The sequence below is a fragment of the Periplaneta americana genome, chromosome 5 (assembly GCF_040183065.1).
Source record: "Periplaneta americana isolate PAMFEO1 chromosome 5, P.americana_PAMFEO1_priV1, whole genome shotgun sequence".
Classification (NCBI taxonomy): domain Eukaryota; kingdom Metazoa; phylum Arthropoda; class Insecta; order Blattodea; family Blattidae; genus Periplaneta; species Periplaneta americana.
The window spans coordinates 2,508,465-2,527,692 of NC_091121.1; the positions used below are offsets into that span (position 1 = coordinate 2,508,465).

Here is a 19,228-nt window from a genome sequence, read left to right on the forward strand (position 1 = left end):
AAAACTTGGATTCCTAGCAGCATTGTCTTGTGGGACACTCCACTTCTAAAGCAGAATATTTCTCTTAAGGGACTTTTAGTGCGGTTGGCTTCTAAGCCATAATATTCAGGATTGGTTAAACCTTTGTTGCATAATTCCCTCTACTTCATTTCCTTTACCTTAACAGCAACACTTGACACGCCGCAGGTACGAAAAACAATAAAGTATGCACCCAGAATTTTAATTTCGATAATTGTTTAACAAAGTTTTATACGAATTTAAATTGAAGTTCATGTCGTTGAATAATCATGAAATTCTTTTTATTGTTTTTTTGTTTTCGCAATATAAAAATATATCTTACACATTTTGAATTTCAAATCTACAGCCAGCGCCGAGTCTAATATTAAGAAATTTCGCAGGTGTTTTACATGCACTTGGTTTCCATATTGGACAATTTTATTGTTGTCTACCTGCATTACAATGAATTTATTAGAGCAGTAGTCATTTCAACTATTTTTCATGTAGCCTAATTATGTAGTTAAGAAACTTATGTAAATAATATTTCCGTCCGTGGCTTATCAATTTCAAAGATTTTTTTTAACTCATTTATATTGACGGTTAAGTGAGATATGGTCCACTTTGCAATAGTCCTCTCTACGAAAATGTCCAACGTTTAGAAATGTCCACATAGAAAATTCGTCCATGCCATAAAAATGTCCTTACCTGAAAAGGTCCACTGTCAGCAAGTCCTCTCCTTAAAAATGTCCTACGTTTGAAAATGTCCACATATAAATTCGTCCATTTCCCTAAAATGTCCAACAAGGAAAACTGCAAGGAAAGTGCCGAGGAATTTATTGTCATTTCAATTACGTTATATATATATTACATATGTAATACATCTAGTGTTCATCTTGAGGGTCACTATATAATTTCAAATCGTATGATATCGCTCTAAGATATCGAAACATTTCATTCGTAGCTTTGTAATCTTGGTAATTACCGACAATGTTGAAAATTCTGGTTTAATTATTTCGTTTATTTATACTAGTTGCCAAATATTTGTATGCCCACCAAGGACCAAATGTTCTGCTTCCGATTGCTATTGTTGCAAATGGCTAATGAATCGCCCAATGTTCACGTGATGTGTCTCTACAAGTCGTTGAAATTGGGAGTGGATTTCTTCAATCACATTATTCGTACGCTGTCTGCCATAGAATTTCCATGTTTCAGGAGAAAATCTAGGGGGAACCGCTCGCCTTCGCCCTCTTGCCGGATGACCAGTAATATATGTAGGCCCTAATTATTATTACAGTTAGTAACTCATTTCTGTTGAACAGCTTTGAATGTTGGACCTTTTTGTATGGACCTTTCGTATGATGGACTTTTCCGTATGATGTGCTTTACAGTATAATATGGTGGACCACATAGATGTTGGGCTTTTTCATTCCATGGACGAATTGTATGTAGGACTTTAAATGTTGGACTATTTAGTTTGTGGACCTTTTGTTATAGACCTTATAACCTGGAAGCATATTGACAAACGTTTTCGCTCTACTTCCAGCATCTTTAGGTCTTGAAGTTTGAAACATGAAACATGTTAAGAATTTAAATACACAAATAATACGAAAATAATTACGTATACATTAGGTATAATTCATATTGCCCATGTTTGGAAGAAAAAGTGATTTTATACAGGAATATGTAAAAGAAAAATATATATTAATTTAAAAATGTACAAGTTGAAATCAAGATTCAAATATCTTGAAGTGTTTGCACCGATTTAAAACTAAGGCACTGTTGTACGTGATAAGATCAAATTCTAAAATATTGAATACTGCAAAAAATATTAAAAAGTGGGTATGTACAGGGTCATTCAATAATTAGTGGAAAACATTTCTGGAACAGTCACATTGTTTAGTGCTCAGAGGTAATCTCCTCCAACATGGAGAACCCGCCTCCACGCCTCAGGGAGACGACGGATGCCAGCCACAGAGTCTTGTTGTACCAATCTTCGAACAGACAGCTCTACTGCTGCCATGATTGCCTGTCTCGTTCTAAAGCGAACTCCTCTAAGTGGCAATTCCATTTTCGGGAAAAGGTCAAAATCACATGGACTCGTATCTGGAGAGTATGGAGGATGCTCCAGAACTTCCCAGTTTCATATGCGAGGTAAATCAACCACAGGGCAGCTATGTGAGAGCGAACACCATCATGTAGCGCAATAGGATGACAATTCAGGAGATGTGGACGTTCACGGCGCACCGCTGGTTGTAAATGGTGTTCCAGAAAGTAACTATACTATGCACCATTCACAAGATTTCCGACAGGAACTGAATGGGTGAGAAGGATTCCGTCAAAATCATAACCAACAGCGGTGTTCTTCCAGGAGCGCTCTTATAAACCATTTAATCTTAGATCAGAGGTTAAATTGATCCTCCTCCTAGCTGAACTTGGAATTTTGTGTTGTATAAAGTCTAATCTGAGATTAATTTGTCTTAAACTAAAGTCAACTTTGACTGAAGAAATTTCTCCGATTAAGTTAGGTGATCCAAGTTCAGTTATTTCTTTTCTGTTTGAAATATACGAGTGGCAGATTGTGCAAATAAAATATCCATTATTATTAATATTAATACATATAATATATATATATATGTTTTCAATTTCTTGCCTTAATACACAAACATTCTTATATTTTATAAGGCTCTATCGTGTTCAGCAGTATCAAATAACATAACTATAATTATATTATGTTTATAACAACCAGTAATGGATATGATAGTTAGCCTACATTCATAAATTTTCAATTAACTGTATTACTAAACGAAAATTATCGTCTTATAAAGCTTTATTATGTTTAGGAGTATCAAGCACCATAACATGATAACAATTTGGAAAACGGTCAATCTTCTTATTGTCCGCCATTATTTACGATGCACAAAACAAACCAGTGTCTCCAACAGAGTGTACGCAAAGTCGCCAAAAAGTAGTTGGAAAGTCGCTAGATTTCTCATTATCAACAAAGAAAGATTAAATTTTGTCCCTATGGGGTGTAAAAAAGGTCGCTAAATCCCTATTTAAGCAATATGAAAGTTAAAAGAAATTGTCGTTGAAAAAGAATTAAAGTCGCTAAATTGGCCACACTGAACAAATCTGTACAACATGGCCAGCGCATCACATACTTCACCTGTTTATGTGATGTTGCCAAATCCTTTTCACGTGAACTTAGACTGCATTTTAACCAAGGTAATTTGATCGCGGAAAAGTTTTATACAATAGAAGAAGTGTCTGAACTCGGTTCACTTTTCGATCTTCGATCAAAGTTGATCTTCAGTCAGGGAGCTTTATACAATTGGGCCTTAGCGTTCACTTGCCGATTACGGTCTGGCAGCTCCAGGTTTTTGACGAACATCTTCCCTGCCGCTGCGAAATGCATGCGCCCACCTAGCCACGGTACGATATGGTGAAGTCTCTCTACCACAAGCTATATGGCATTTTGCCTCTTGCAATCTGAATTTCAATGAAGCATCTTTGTTCGTATTTGCTAAACATTTTAGAGCGCTACAGATAACAGTATACAAATTAAACTCGATACAAATATGTTATGAGATTATTGTCTTCAAACTCACAGATAACACACATCAGATGCTCTTCTTTCTCAGTGTTATCAGCTTGCACCATTTACCGCTGATAACAGCACATACAAACATTGTTGCCACTAATTTGAATGACCCGTGTATTATTGTGAATACTGTTGAACTTAAGGGAAGAGGATGGTATTTTTTGGTGAAAAATGAGTAAATTTTCAAAAAACAATTTTTTTCCTTAAAATACCCTGTGATATGTGTAGAATACATTGTATAATATTTTGTGGGTATTTGTGCCCTTATCGGTTGTTGAGACGCCATTTTTAAACTTCCTGCGCTCTGGATTTTTAAATTACACCGCACTTTGTTTGTTGTTTCCTGAACTTCATTTTTTTTTTTTCAAAACCAAATTTTTCTTTAAAATACTCTGTGATGTGTGTGGAATACATTGTATAACATTGTGTGGGTATCTGTGCCCTTATTGGATGTTGAGACGCCATTTTTAAAGTTCCTGCGCTCTGGATTATTAAATCACACCCCCTTTGATTGCTGTTTCTGGAGCTTTATTTTTTTTTTTTTGCTACATAGCCAGACAAAAATCGATATAATTTTTGAACTGTTAAAGATATATGAATGAAATTTAGAATACACATTCTCTAGACTACTAGGAAACTTTTCTCTGTAACGGAATTTCCCTAATTGATTTCATTTTAAAAATAAGTCTCTCTGTTGCAAGAAAGAAAATAAAAAAAAATGTTATTAAATTTTAATTGTTTATTTTACAAATGTAGGAACTAATAACAAAATTCTGTTATAGACAGTTTGTAGAGCGTGCTTTTACAAATAAATTGTAACATTGTGTTTGAATTTATCTTTAAAAATGGCTTAGATATATCGAGTTTAGTAAAATCCTGCATTGAGTACATTTTTTTTTTCAAATCTGGCTCCCAAATAATTTATTCAAAATATTTATATTTTGTTGAGTTGCTATAGCCGTGAGCTCTCTACATACAAAAAATTAATATTTTACACCAAATAGGAAAAAAGTTTTAAAAATTACCATCCTCTCCCCTTAATACAAAAGACGGTTGTCACAGTATTATGACTTACAAAACGTCTTGATAAATTTGTGTCATTCTGCAATGTAAGTTAAATAATTTAATAAGAAGTTAAAAGTAATGTTGGAAAAATGATTTGTAACCAGGGCGGCTTTTGGGGTAGTGCCAGTGTGCCATGGCACCGCCAATGAAAGAAACAAAAAATAATATTCTAAAAAGCAGTTGTAATAGTTTATTCTACACATTTTATTCGTATTTCATCTGAACGAGCGCGCGCACAGATCGGGACGCACTCTTGCAGCGTTTCTCCGAACGTTGGAGCCACTTCTGTGTGGCACTGCCTACGTCCATATAACACTGTACAAAAGGCTACTGATTCTAGTTTGTATACGTTTCTTATGGCCGAATTCGATTTGCCTCAGTAGTTATCATTCCGCCCGCTAGAGCGCAGTAATGCAGAAATTTCGCTAGATGGCAGGGTTGTTGGAGACGTTAGGCAGGAACCATCAACCGCAGACTTGCACGAAGACACAAGTTAAAGTTCCGCGCCAAATGTTAATGTAATGTTGCCATTTCAAAACTAAAGCACATAACTTGGATTTGAATGTGTAAAGTATTATCAATTTAACTATATTAAATGTAGAGATAGTCATGGTTCTTTTTAGAAAGATAATATTTTTTCATATTATGTAACACTGTTTGTTAATGTTGTGTAATATTTGTTTCATTTTGCGGCAACTAAATATCGCTACACTGTTGCTATAGTAACGATACATGAGATCTGTGCAGGACATGAACATGTGTTATTCAGGTCGCTGTCTTGGATTCGTCGGCCTGTTAAATAAAGTGCAAACGTGTTCGTTTATAAGTATATCACTGTTTCTCTCGTGTGTTTTTGCCAGTAATTTTACTAGTTATAAAAGCTATTTGTATTTGACTAACAATACTGTGAAAGTTTTGATTATCTGTATCTGTAAATTTCGTTATTAGTTTCGGAAATGTTATTGTAACTGTTACTAGATGCATTATTAGCTGTACACCTGGTAAAATAGCTGGTTTAATTAATGTTTTATTTAACATAATGTAAACGTGAGCTGCGATTATTAATTTCACTAGGGTAATTTGCGTACAATCTTTTTTTCATTTTTGGCACCACCACCAGAATGCCTCACCGGCCGCCACTGTTTGTAATTATATATTATAGGTCTAAAAGTTCTTGTACTTTCGAAGATGGGATGTTTCTTAGTTGTTAACCTGTTTCATGCTGCAAACTTTCAAGACCTGAAGATGCTCGAAGTAGAGCGAAAACGTTTGTCGATATAAATAAGTTAAAACTTTGAAATAGACGGAAATATTTACATATGTCTAGTACGAACCATAATGTGTGTGTGTATATATATGTATACACATACATACACACACACAAACTAGTATAAGAGTTTAATACACGTAATATTTAATCAATATGGGTGAAAGCAAATATGAACAAATACGCGGTTAATTAATGCTTACAAATTAAAAAGGAAATCTCAGCTTTATTAACTATATGACTACTTTACTATTGTTCTAACTAAAGCTTCAAATATGCATGATGTTTTAGCCTACGTTATTTTATAACAGAAGAAATCAAGTCGAATGAATTTTACACAGATTTACACTTTCAGAACGACTCCTATGTTTATGACATTCACAAAGAAAATTGATTCCAATGTCTGTTTTGAAAGCAAAATATTTATCAGATTTTTCAGCAAAATATGCTGAAAGAACTTCGAATAAGTTGCAACCAAAAGTCAGGAAAGACTTCGGAACTTTAAACAAGAGATAAACAGATTAATGTTACACGAAATGAAATTTGAAATGGAATCAAATAGAATCCATCCTATGAGGGGTTTTTTTTAACTATTACAATTATCGTTATTTTTATCGGATTAATAGTGATTACATGTTTTTTTTTTATAAAACGAGCAACTTTAAAGTTCAACGTGACATAACGAAGTTAAACATTTTATCTGCTATCTCTGTTAATAGCTTGCTCGTGATTTTTATTTGGAGATAGGCCTATTTCTATATCATCTATGCTTGAAACTGTCATAGAGGAAATGAGCAACAACAGGTCAACCAACACTCTTTCTAAGTTGTATAATGGACCTTGATATTTCCAGGTTTTCACTGTCACTTCTCTTCGCTAACATTCTATAGAGTAAGTCCTAATACAGAATTTTGGATCTTATTTGAATACATTTTCATTAAAAAATTATGGAATTAATGCTTAAGAAACATAATCAGTATTACTGAGAATTTTCCTTTTCTTTTATGGATTTTGTTCATAAAAGTTAACAAATACCTAATAGTTAAATGTAGTGAGTAACATTTTAAAATCCATAACTTCAGCTGCTTACGATGAGTGCAGTGTTCTCTTACAAATATATTCTGAGACTGGTTTGTAATAGGCAAGCTAATTTCACAGTATGAAAATGTTTCCAAGGTTTAAGTGTGTAATAAAAAGGAAATTATACATACCGTACGGTAAAAATTGAAACCTATCTTTTGATTCTCAAATTTGACATGTGATTTGATCTCTTTTTTTTTTTTTTGACAATGTTATATATAAATACACTGCAAACTTCATACACTCTTAGCAACTATTTCAAAATGGTGTAGACAATTTCAATAGAAAGTCGTAACATTATTTATTTCGTAAAACGCTCTAAGTTTCTTCATGACATCAGTAAGACAACTGACAAAAATATGAACACTAAACACTAAACCTTTGCTTCTCGCAAAGCCCTAGTCATAAAAATAATGTTTATGCAAGACGTAAGTTATAGAATCCTTTATTTAACGTTCTTGCACGATAAAATTATTTTGAATGCAGTAATTCATTTTTGAGGAAGTGCAATACAGTGGGATTCGATGGCTTGGGATATGTACTAGGAAATCATGAAGAATCTTGAAACTGGGAACACCATTTGAATAAGTCTTGCTTTGAAAAAATAATGGTTGACACTATCCATAATCTAAGCAGTGAATTTCTATACAGCATTTGTAATTTTCTTGTGCTTGAAATGTGAATATGCAGTGACAGAATCTAACTAAACAAGACCTGACTACAAGTAAACAATTGGCCAACGGATCAGCAACTCTCCTGGAAACTGTTATCACTACTCGAGAGATGTCGCAGTTTCTACTTGATCTAGAATTAAACATAATCTCGACTCATTTTCGAAACGAAGATAGAACACAGATTACTTTCAATTCCATCACTACGGAAACTAAATTCAACAAAGTAAATTAATACCAATTGTATTAAACCGATTACCCTTGATAAATAGTTACAGAACTGCACGCCAACAGAAGTTCCTACTAAAGATAAGGGATGTATTGCTGAGTAACTTCTGAGAGATGTACATTATTCTTTATATTTCTCTTCTCCTTGTGCCTTTTTATCCTACAAATGTACAGGAAACAAGTCACAGATCACAGGATTGGAACAAAGTGTCATTTTAAAACTGGTTCTATAGAAAACCACTAATTAGAAGAAACCCTGCTTGTATTATCTGACGTGTGAGGATAAAGTACACTTTTATCTTTCTTCTTTCAAAAGTACGTGTCCTGCATATTTTCTTCAAAATGACCTTTCTTCCTCGATAAATGAAGGATATTAGGAAGAGAGATCACAAATTATTTGATTAATAATTATTATAATTATATGTATAGAGAATATGTACACAGTCAGTTCCGCGCTTCTCGATAATAAATAACGTCAGTCTCATCGCAAACAGTTCAGCCAACCTGTCCCTGAAATGGACCTACACTCGACTGATGCAGGACAGGCGGGCACGCTACTACGACAGCACGAGGTCGCCGCTGTGCGCAGACAGTCTGTGCGCGTCCTTGGGGCCGCGGCCCCTCGAGGACGTGTTATTGCTGTAGCCCGAGTCGGAGCCGAAGGACGAGTCCTGGCTGTGCGCCTTGCCGCGCCGGAACGTGGAGAAGGGCTCGAGCGACTGGCGCGCGCCGTGGTGGTGCTGGTGCAGGTGGTTCAGCACGGGCACGGACTCGTACGGGTTGACCACGTGGTTCCGCAGGGGCGGCGGCGGCGCGGGCGGCTGCAGCAGGTACGGCAGGCGGTGCGGGGGGTGGGGGGCACGCGCCACCGCGTGGGGATACAGCTGCAGCAGCGCGTCCAGCAACAGACCCTCGTGGAACTCCCCGCAGTCCCGGTGCCGCGCCGGCGACTGCGGCGACACCTGCTGGGGCTGCCCCTTGCCCCGCCAGCCCCGCCGCCGGTCCAGGCTGCGGGGTCGGGGCGCGTGCGGGACGCGCTGGGGCCCCCGCGTCGCGCGGCTGCGGTAGCCGGGCGGCAGGCTGAAGTTGCGGGCGCCCGGCCCCAGGAAGCGGCTGCGGTCGTCGGCGTCCGAGGAGTCCAGGTCGCGGCACAGGTCGTTGCCCGTGGAGCCCTGCAGCGAGCTGGTGCCCGAGTTGAGCGGCCCGCCCTCGGCAGCGGGCTGCGCGGCGCCCTCGCACTCCCCCCCGAGGCTCAGCTCGTCCTCCGCGAACTCATCCTCGCTGGCGGGTGCGGGCGCCGCCCCCTCGCTGTCCGGGTCGGACTCCCCTCGATCCCCGGACCCTGCCGGACAACATCGAACCACCGGTACTCAACCACTCACTGGTTCCGCGTGCGATCCGTCCTTGAGGACGTATGCCAACATTTTTTTTTTTTTGTAATTTAATTTATTTTAAAAATAATTTAACCAAATTTCCCCCATACACAAATAAATGTTTAAGGAACATGTGCTATAACTTTGAAGAAAACTTACTAATCATTTACATAATGATGCAAATTTATTATTTTCTTTTGTAAATTTATTTTTTTATTTTAGTAGGTTATTTTACGACGCTTTATCAACATCTTACGTTATTTAGCGTCTGAATGAGATGAAGGTGATAATGCCGGTGAAATGAGTCCGGGGTCCAACACCGAAAGTTACCTAGCATTTGCTCATATTGGGTTGAGGGAAAACCCCGGAAAAAACCTCAACCAGATAACTTGCCCCGACTCGGAATCGAACCCGGGCCACCTGGTTTCGCGGCTAGACGTGCTAACCGTTACTCCACTTCTTTTGTGAAACCATTAAAGTCATACGAAACATATTCTTCACCCTACTACAGCAATCAAACTGAATTTTTACAGTGATTATTAGGAAGAATTAAGAATCCTATTGAACAGAATTTCTCTACATAGCCTAGGCTATCTCCAATAATATGACAATTTTATTTACACACACAGATATATATATATATATATATATATATATATATATATATATATATATATATATATATATATATATATATATTGGGAGAGGAGTACGTCAAGGGCCCTTTATCACCTACAATCTTCAACATATAGTACAGTAAAAAACTGTTTTCAGAACATGGGAGGAGTGATAGTAGGAGGAAGAATAATAACGTGTATAAGACTTGCTGATGATATGGCGATATTAGCAGAAGAGGGCATGATACTAAGGGATATGCTACTGGACAGCTAAATGACAGCTGAGAGCAGTATGGGATGAAGATAAATGCAAATACGACGAAGAACATGGTTATAGGAAGAAAAATAAAGAAGATAAACTTGTGAATTCTAAATGAGGCAGTAGAACAAGTGGACAGCTTCAAATACATCTTGGGGTGTATTTTAAGCAGCAACATAGCTGCTGCCCAGGAAGCCAAAAGGAGGATGACAATGGCAAATGAAGCTTTTAATAGAAAAAGGAGCATCTTCTGCGGATCTCTGAAAAAAGAACTAAGGAAGAGATTAGTGAAGTGCTTTGTGTGAAGTGTGACATTGTATGGGGGCAGAAACATGGACATTACGATCAAGTGAAGAGAAGCGAATAGAAGCATTTGAAATGTGGATATGGAGAAGGATGGAACGTGTGAAATGGACAGACAGAATAAGAAATGAAGCTGTGCTGGAAAAAGTGTGTGAAGAAAGAATGATACTGAAACTGATCAGGAGGAGGAAAAGGAATTTCGTTGGGTCACTGACTGAGAAGAAACTGTCTACTGGAGGTTGGTCTGGAAGGAACGGTGAATGGGAGAAGAGTTCTGGGCAGAATAAGATATCAGATGATAGATGATATTAAGATATGCTGTATGGATACGAAGAGAAAAAAGAGAAAGACAGAAAATAGGAAAGACTGGAGAAAGCTGGGTTTGCAGTGAAAGACCTGCCCTTAGGCAGAACACTGAATGAAATGGAAAAAACATACATACATACATACATACATAGGGGAGACTGTTGTACCTTTAGCATAGTGTACCTTTGAACATTTTTTGTTTTTTTATTTTTTGCTACTACCTAGACGTCTCAAACTGAAGTAGATTGTAGGGAAAGCCTCTAAGTAGATCTGGTCGTAGGTTTGGTTTGATTTATTGCAAAGTGTGAGTTCTGTGAACGAAAGAATCTTTTTCAGTACCAAAAGTAAACATTTCGTTCAATCATATATATTATCTAACATAAAACCCAATTGTATTTATTACCATCCATTAAGTACAATGTGTTCCATATCATCTGGTGAGTAATACCATATTTTAATTTCCGTGATTTATTCGAATCTCTAGTTTTGGTAGCCATATTTGTTTAAACGTGCACTCTCTTGTACCTTTGAACACTGAACATCTTGTACCACGGAACATGTTCCGAAGTGCACGATACTATTGGTTTTTGTCTTCATTTTATATTAAGATCATGTCACTAAGTAAGTCTGGAGATAAGAGGTCTCCAATTGATCCGGATGCCTTGAAGAAAGCTGTTGAAGCAGTTATTGCTCCTCCAGGAAATTAAATCTAAATCAGAGAAGCCTGCTATGGTTTATGATTGCAAATACATTTTAAATATGATTGTCAGTTTTTACAGCTATATTCCCACCTATATCCCATGTGTTCCAACTTACAAGAGAGCATGTTCTAAGGTACACGAACCTGTTGTACCTTCGAACATATTACATTTTATTTTTTCCATCCTTAATAGATGTGTAGAACAGGAAAATATATACACGAAGTTGTAAAGGAATCTTCAATCATTATTTAAAGTATTTTTAATTTTAAAAAATATCATTTCCCAAAATTAAAAGAAAATAAAATATGAAAAGTGTTTAAAGGTACAACAGTCTCCCCTACATACATACATACATACATACATACATACATACATACATACATACATACATATTAATTTTTAAATTTCAAGTCAAAAGGAAAGAAATTTATACTAAAATTACAGAAATCAATAATGAATGTACAAAATCAAGAAATATTGTGGACGCTGAATGCACACACCATTCACTACACGTTGCAGAACTCTATAGAATCCAGACGACCCCCACATGTCCATCGGAGGATCATGTCGAAACCAGTGAGTAGTTACAAAATGTTGTACATTTAATTCTCAATAGTGTAAGGTTGGTAATATTGTGATATGAGTAATATTATGATCGTTGTTTTTGAGAATTTATTACAATTTTACTGAGCGAGAGGAAGATCGGTTTTTTGCATCAACATATTAAGGAAATCTTCTTGGTCAAGTTTCTGCACAAAACCGGTCCTTCTCTCGCTCAGTAAAAAAGTAATAAATTCTCAAAAAGAACTATCACAATATTACTCGCATCACAATTTACCAACCTTTACCCTACATTGATGAAAATCCATGTTCTTCTATGAATAATAATCACCATTAAAATCTAAAAGCTCAAATAAACAGGACAGACTGTTGGACACATTTCCGAAAGATGATGTAAACAAAATGCCTACGTCATGCCGAGTAGCCAACCAGGCAGAGAGGGACCGCTGCTTGGTTGGACTCGTTTTGAACAAGTTGCTTGGTAAGCCACCACTTTTGCTACATTGTGTATCTGCCTAGCAAGACATGTTGAGCAAAAGCTGTCCAGAATCCAGCAAGGTTTTCTGGAGTCGAGCATACCGAAGCTATCTTCCGTCATGCCACTTTATTGCTGGCCTCGTCATGCAGGAACACGCTCATCATGAGAAGGCACCTGCAGCAAGATGCGCTTTCGTGGTGTATTGCAAATTCACTTCACTGCTCCATATTTCAAGCCGAACTTACGGCAATACAGAAGGCAGTGGAATGGTGTTTATGTTACAAACACGATGCCATTTTTCATAGCGATTTTCAATTCAGGTAGGCAAAGATACAATCTAAGTTCCTTATCTGTAGAAATAAAGTTCCCAATTACTCGATCACCCGTGGTCATGTCAGACGAACTGATCAAAACAGCTGTTCATTGTGCTCGTCATACAATACGCTGAGCATATTACAAGGGAGACATAAAACAACGTTGTAATCAACAACGGATCAGTAGCAAAGAACATTTAATCACCGGATCACGGAGATTTTATCGGGGCATGGGAAATTCGGAAGATATATTCACAAGTTTCAAATTATAACGCAATGTTTGTGTGCGAACAAACATTTCAAAGACTGGACGTAGGAGATTTGCATCATCACACCTCTCAGGGAATGTAATCTTATTTATGCCTGTCCTCTTTCACAATTACTTTGCAAATAATGCTTAACTGTGTAACAGTAATTCATCTTTGTAAGATTGTAGATATTTACATCGATATTGGTTAGTCTTTGCACATCATTTTTTTAGAATTAACATTGCATGCATCATACTCAAAATATAGAGCCTTAGACACAAAAAATGACGATCTCCTATAAACTGAATTTCTCCAATCCATATCGGGCAGCACCTAGGGAAAGAGTGTTTATTTTGCACCTAATTTACCCTTTGAATATAGACTACTTTTGTTATAATACTTGATGTATAAACAGACATAAAAAAGCAACAAACAATGCTCTGAAATTTGTGAGGCAAATCACAGATTTAACAAACAATGCTCTGAAATTTGTGAGGCAAATCACAGATTTAACAAACAATGCTCTGGAATTTGTGAGGCAAATCACAGACTTATATCTAACGTAATTGAAAGTGTTTCAACAAATGATTTTATCAATTGAATCTTAAAAATAAATGAGTCTTTAGATGACTGAAAGTAAGTAATGGTCTCTTAAACCAAATTATAGTAATTTAGCAATTACTTCTGATGAGAAAATTTAGTTAAATAATATAACGTGGGAGTCGTGCTCTCACAGAATCAATCGAAGGCTCACCGTTGGAGAGTTCCTCATACACCGGGTTGTAGAGGTCCTGTGACGTGTAGGCGTCCGGCCGGGGTGGAGGGCAGATGAATACCGAAGGATTTCCCAGAACAGGGAAACCGCTGTTGTAGTTGGCTCCCGACTTCACGTCGATCATCTGTAGAAATTCAACAACATATATCACACTATAAGCATAAACGTTTATATAAACAATGCGGAATAAGGACGTAACCAAGAAAACTGTAATTCATCTTTCAGGAAAAAGTAAAGTAACTTCAGGGGCACATTTCATATTTACTATCACAACCATTTGACTAAACAAGTTTATTTGGCCGTTGAACGCAACAATTTATTATTATACATAAATGCTTCAAAATTACTTTTTTTTTTTTCCAGCCACATAACCAGGCTTCGAGACTTCGGACCCAATAGAGCAGTTCAGTGGGAAATCCGCGTAACGGCGTATTGAGTATAGTGGTAAAAGGTACAGTGGGTGGGGGTACTGTAGAACGAATGCCAACAAATACGCAAAGGAAAACGCTCTGGATTTGAAAGTTCTGACGAATAATTTGGTTTTCATACTAATCTATTTGCAAACTGTGTCTCAAACTATTACACGGTTAGAGAAGTCAGAGCAAGAGATGCCGGAAGCCCTCAAATTAATTTAGAAAATGATGCAGAGAATTAATGAGACACCAAGTACACCGGTTACTGAACGTGTAAAACAGAAGTGGAAATCAATTTTATGTAAAAATAACGGATATGCAACATTGTGTAACATAAACAGCAAATTAGTGGGCATAGAGTCACCCGAGAATAAAGGACTGTCTCTTAGAGACTGCAATGATGTTAGGTTTTTTCGTTTTGCTCCTATCACGTCATGCGACGTAGAGCGCAGCTTTCTACAGTACAAACTTTGGCAGATAACCGAAAAAGATTTACGTTACGTTTGAGACACTGAAAATGTATCTTATAGTACATTGCAATTCGGTACTGTAACTGCACTTCCTAAAGACGACCAATAGGATAAATGAAGAAATTAAAATTGCTACATGCTTATTTCCACCATTAACACTGTGTGTAATTAAACACAAATGCTTATAAAAGGCAGGAGAATAAATGCTTTTCACATTCTTTTGACATTGTCATTGTGTAATGTATATTTACTTTCAGAATGTACATATGTGTGTTTCCCATACTAACGTACTCTACTCTAAATAGCAACGTTGTTACCTCAACACATCTCTATCTACCTGCAGCGAGTCAACAACCTATAGTGCATGCACAGTAAACTTATTGTATCGGGTCCAAAGTCTCGAAGCCTGCACATAACATACATCAAGAATCTGATGTCAGGTATTCAATTTGCAGATCGCTGGTCGTGCTACAGAGATATTTATAAATGATATGAGGACTCATCTTCTCGCAACACAGGGTGTCTCAAAAATATGTTCACAAATTAATTGTGACAGTAGCCATACAGTAAAGAAATAGGGCAGTGAAAGCCTCAGAGTTCCATTTTAAATATTTTTCAAGTTATCATTCTGTTAATTTCTTAAAGTCCAGTCCCAATGATAAGATTAGATAAGCTCTGAAACATCAACAGAAGGGAAAAGGTAGGCTATGTGTTGCTTGTAGGAAAGGCATTTCCGATGTTTTATCTTCGCTCAAATGATTCCCAATTTTAACATGTTAAATTATGTAAATATAACCTAACTCAGAGAGACCAGATAAAGTGTGGAGTGCTGTACTCTGATTCCGGGGTAACACTGCCTAATCATAAATAACACAGAGTTGCGAAATTAAATTTTGGTTCAAGACTTTTAATATCGAAGGTTGATTTTGAATAATTGTTGCCTTCTGTTGAAGGATCTGAAGTCAGATTTTGGCTATCACGTATATGAAAGAATTCATATGATCTGAATATTTCCCATATTAACACATTTATTTTATTTTATTGAGTTATTTTACGACACTGTATCAACATCGCAGGTTATTTAGCGTCTGAATGAAATGAAGGGTGTAATGCCGAGGTCCAGCACCGAAAGTTATCCAGCATTTGCTCGTATTGGGTTGAGGGAAAACCACGGAAAAAAACCTCAACCAGGTAACTTGCTCCGTCCGGGATTCGAACCCGGGCCACCTGGTTTTAACACATTTTAATGCACGAATCAAATAACCTTTGAAAGTGTCTATACAGTAAACAAAATGAATCAGTCTTCATGTTCACAATTAGGTTCAACTCATTCCAAGTCTCATGCAGACACTTCATTTTTCAATACCGCTCGCTCTTCATAACGCTTTTTTATTTGTTTCATGTCTTGATGAACTCTTTCTCTGTGTTCTTCGCTGAAATCTCCAAGACAATCAGGGAAGAAGTCAAGATGGCTATGAAGGAAATAGATTTTAATGTTCATATTGCATCCTAAATTTTTCATAGCTACCAACATATTTTCTACAATGTTTTTGAAATCTGGAATGTTTCCTATTCCCCAGGAAATTAACAACCACATTCTTAAATGAAGTCGACATTATTAGACCGATTTTAATAACCCGATAACGTTTACACATATCAATTTCACTTCAAAATTATTATTATATGGCTGTAACATTTCTGTGCAAGACAACTCGAGAAGTATCGATTGTTTCAGAGTCGATAGTGTTCAATCACTTTACGATTGATTATATCGATTGCATTATAAGATTACGTGCGAAATTTAAATAGCGAACTTAAGGAATTGCATAATAACTGTGGGTGTTTGACGAAAATGGATTTCATTTTCGCAGAGAGCATGAAAAAGTCATTCAAAATGACCCTTCTCATTTAAAGCACCAAAACATGGCAACCCTGTGTAATGTTTATTTCAGATTTCAATAACTATGTATTTAGATTGACACCTTCTGCTTTTGTTTTTTCAATTAATGAACAACGCAAAATATTTTGTCGATTTATTTTTAGATACCGTATAACCTATATACGGACTACTTTGACCTTCATTTGTCAGCTGATTAATTATATTGGACTTGTGCTATGTACACATAGTATTTCGTTATGATTTAGCATAAAAATGTGTATACAGAAGACTGGATTTGAATGTTACAGTAGGCCTAAATATTTTATGTTATTATTTGAAATTATGACCCTCGAAAAGTTACAAATATTAGAGCGGTACATCGTGGAATTTCTAAATCCTGAAGGTGCATAACAGCAGAAACAAATGAACGTCTGAAAGAGCTGAATGTGATGCATAACATCAAGGTATTAACTGAAACTGTACAGACGTTAACGCTCATAGTTCGTGCAGTCAGCATTCTGGCAGATCACAGTTTCGCTCATTTTGTGGTCTCTACAGAACACGCTCTCACACATTAATTTCTACACTTCAATAATTCCATAATGTTCTAAATGTTTTCTTTCCCCATAGTTTCGTTATACTAACGTACAGTATAGACTTCAATATTTTGTAACGTTTAAAAGGGACATGGAATTGCCTATTTCGACAATATTAAATAATGTCTTATAAAATAAACTATTTCTGTAAAACTACTGAAGCCAGACAGCACATGAACACATAACTTGACTTTATGCTGAAACAGTACTTTTTAATTAATTTATTTCCTTACTGAGAAGCAATTGTTGTTCCCCCACTCGTATATTTTTTCAACGATTTTCAGTACATTACCCATATAACATTTCCAAAATTTAACAAATTAAAAAAAATCGTTTGAGTATATGTAAAAACATCCAAAAGAAACAATTCTGAAATTTTCAGTTTTCTAGATTAAATATTTGCCGTTTCGCATGGAAAACTGAACTTACGGAAAATAAGTTTAGTATTTTTTATTTTATTGGGTTATTGTACGACGCTGTATCAACATCTTAGGTTATTTAGCGTCTGAATGAAATAAAGGTGATAATGCCGGTGAAATGAGTCCGGGGTCCAGCACCAAAAGTTACCCAGCATTTGCTCGTATTGGGTTGAGGGAAAACCCCGGAAAAAACCTCAACCAGGTAACTTGCCCCGACCGGGATTCGAACTCGGGTCACCTGATTTCGCGGCCAGACGCGCTGAAGTTTAGTATTAAAATAACACTTGCATAGATGTACCACGCTCAGTCCTCAGGAAAAAAAAAAAAAAATTAATTAATACAATTTGAGTATGGTCACATGTGATATACCATTTCAAAGAGGGAAATGAAATAATTTATTGGAAAATTAAAAATAAATACAATTTTTCACTCAAAATACAATTCCGTTCCCCCTTAAAACATGGAGTTCGATTATTTTTATTGTGACCAAAATAATTCTGCTATAGGCCTACACTTCCAAAAGTCTTGAAACATTTTACATAAATTCCGTGCTGTTTTCTTCGCCATAAGCCTACTTTCCCCTCCATAATTCAAGCTATGATCCTCGATAACTTCCTAAGTTCCTTCATTTTGTGGCATAACTCAAGTTTCGTTTCGTAATTAAAATTATTATCCTGTTACACGATGGCAGCAGATTAAGGCTCATCTTTGAAGACGATTAGAGTTAGCAGCAGTAGGAATCTGTCCCACGTATTGCCGCCAGATTCCTCTGCTCATTTCTTGAAGGCTGAGTGTTATACTTCGACGAGAAGACTAGAATAATGGCGGAAATCCATGACTCCATCGGGAATCGAACTCGCGCTCATTCAGCTTGCAGCGCGACATCTTAACCGTGCGTCTCAAAATGTTTTTAAACATTTGAAATGTACGAGTGCGGTCTCGTCCACAGAGTTTACCATAACCTAAATTTCAGATCTATAATAATAAGCTTTGAACTTCCAAATGTTTTTAAATATTTTATGCTCGACCATGCCGAAATGTAGTAATTATACACCTGGTAGTAGCCCTTTAATGCACCTCATTAAAGTACACCTATTCATTATAATTCAGTTGTTTAGCCAATGAAAAATCACCTTTACTGATTGTACCATTATAAAACCGCAAGTATCGTATTATTCTCGGATATGCAATCGAAAGACAATTAGCGAAAAGTCACGGAGGCTGGAAATCCAATACTGTCGCAGAAGGTTATGTTCTGTTACTATAACAATTAGCGTCAATTGTAAATAATATTCAAATAAATTCAATTTGTCATCTCGTTTTTCAATTCTAAATCAATTTCCAGGTTATATCAAGCCTAATCTTCATGTTATTCTCTAGATTATATCAAGGTCAATGACATTCGTGTTTCGGAAAAAAATCAATACTTTCGCGTCTGCGCACATCTCACAATTCAGGTCAGTTCACTCCTCACTTACATAACCATAACATGAATATTTCTGAATAATTTCATGTTAGAAATATGGTCGAGCATAAAAAGTCGTATGAAACTTGCCTATAATGGTAATTAAGACGCTCGTATGAAAATTATGAAACTAGCTTGCGCT

The 19,228-nt window shown here is 36.5% G+C and overlaps 1 protein-coding gene across 1 annotated transcript in view; it reads right to left on the bottom strand.

The window, feature by feature from the left end:
- Nucleotides 1-4,125: 4,125 nt before the first annotated feature.
- pxb overlaps nt 4,126-19,228 on the bottom strand; it is a 498,272-nt gene continuing 483,169 nt past the window's right edge. The window contains exons 5-6 of the mRNA XM_069825279.1: nt 13,824-13,968; nt 4,126-9,251 (exon numbers count right to left, since the gene is read on the bottom strand). Of these exons, the coding sequence (XP_069681380.1) occupies nt 8,467-9,251; nt 13,824-13,968 (930 nt within the window). The 3' untranslated portion in view covers nt 4,126-8,466. The remainder of the gene's footprint in view (nt 9,252-13,823; nt 13,969-19,228) is intronic.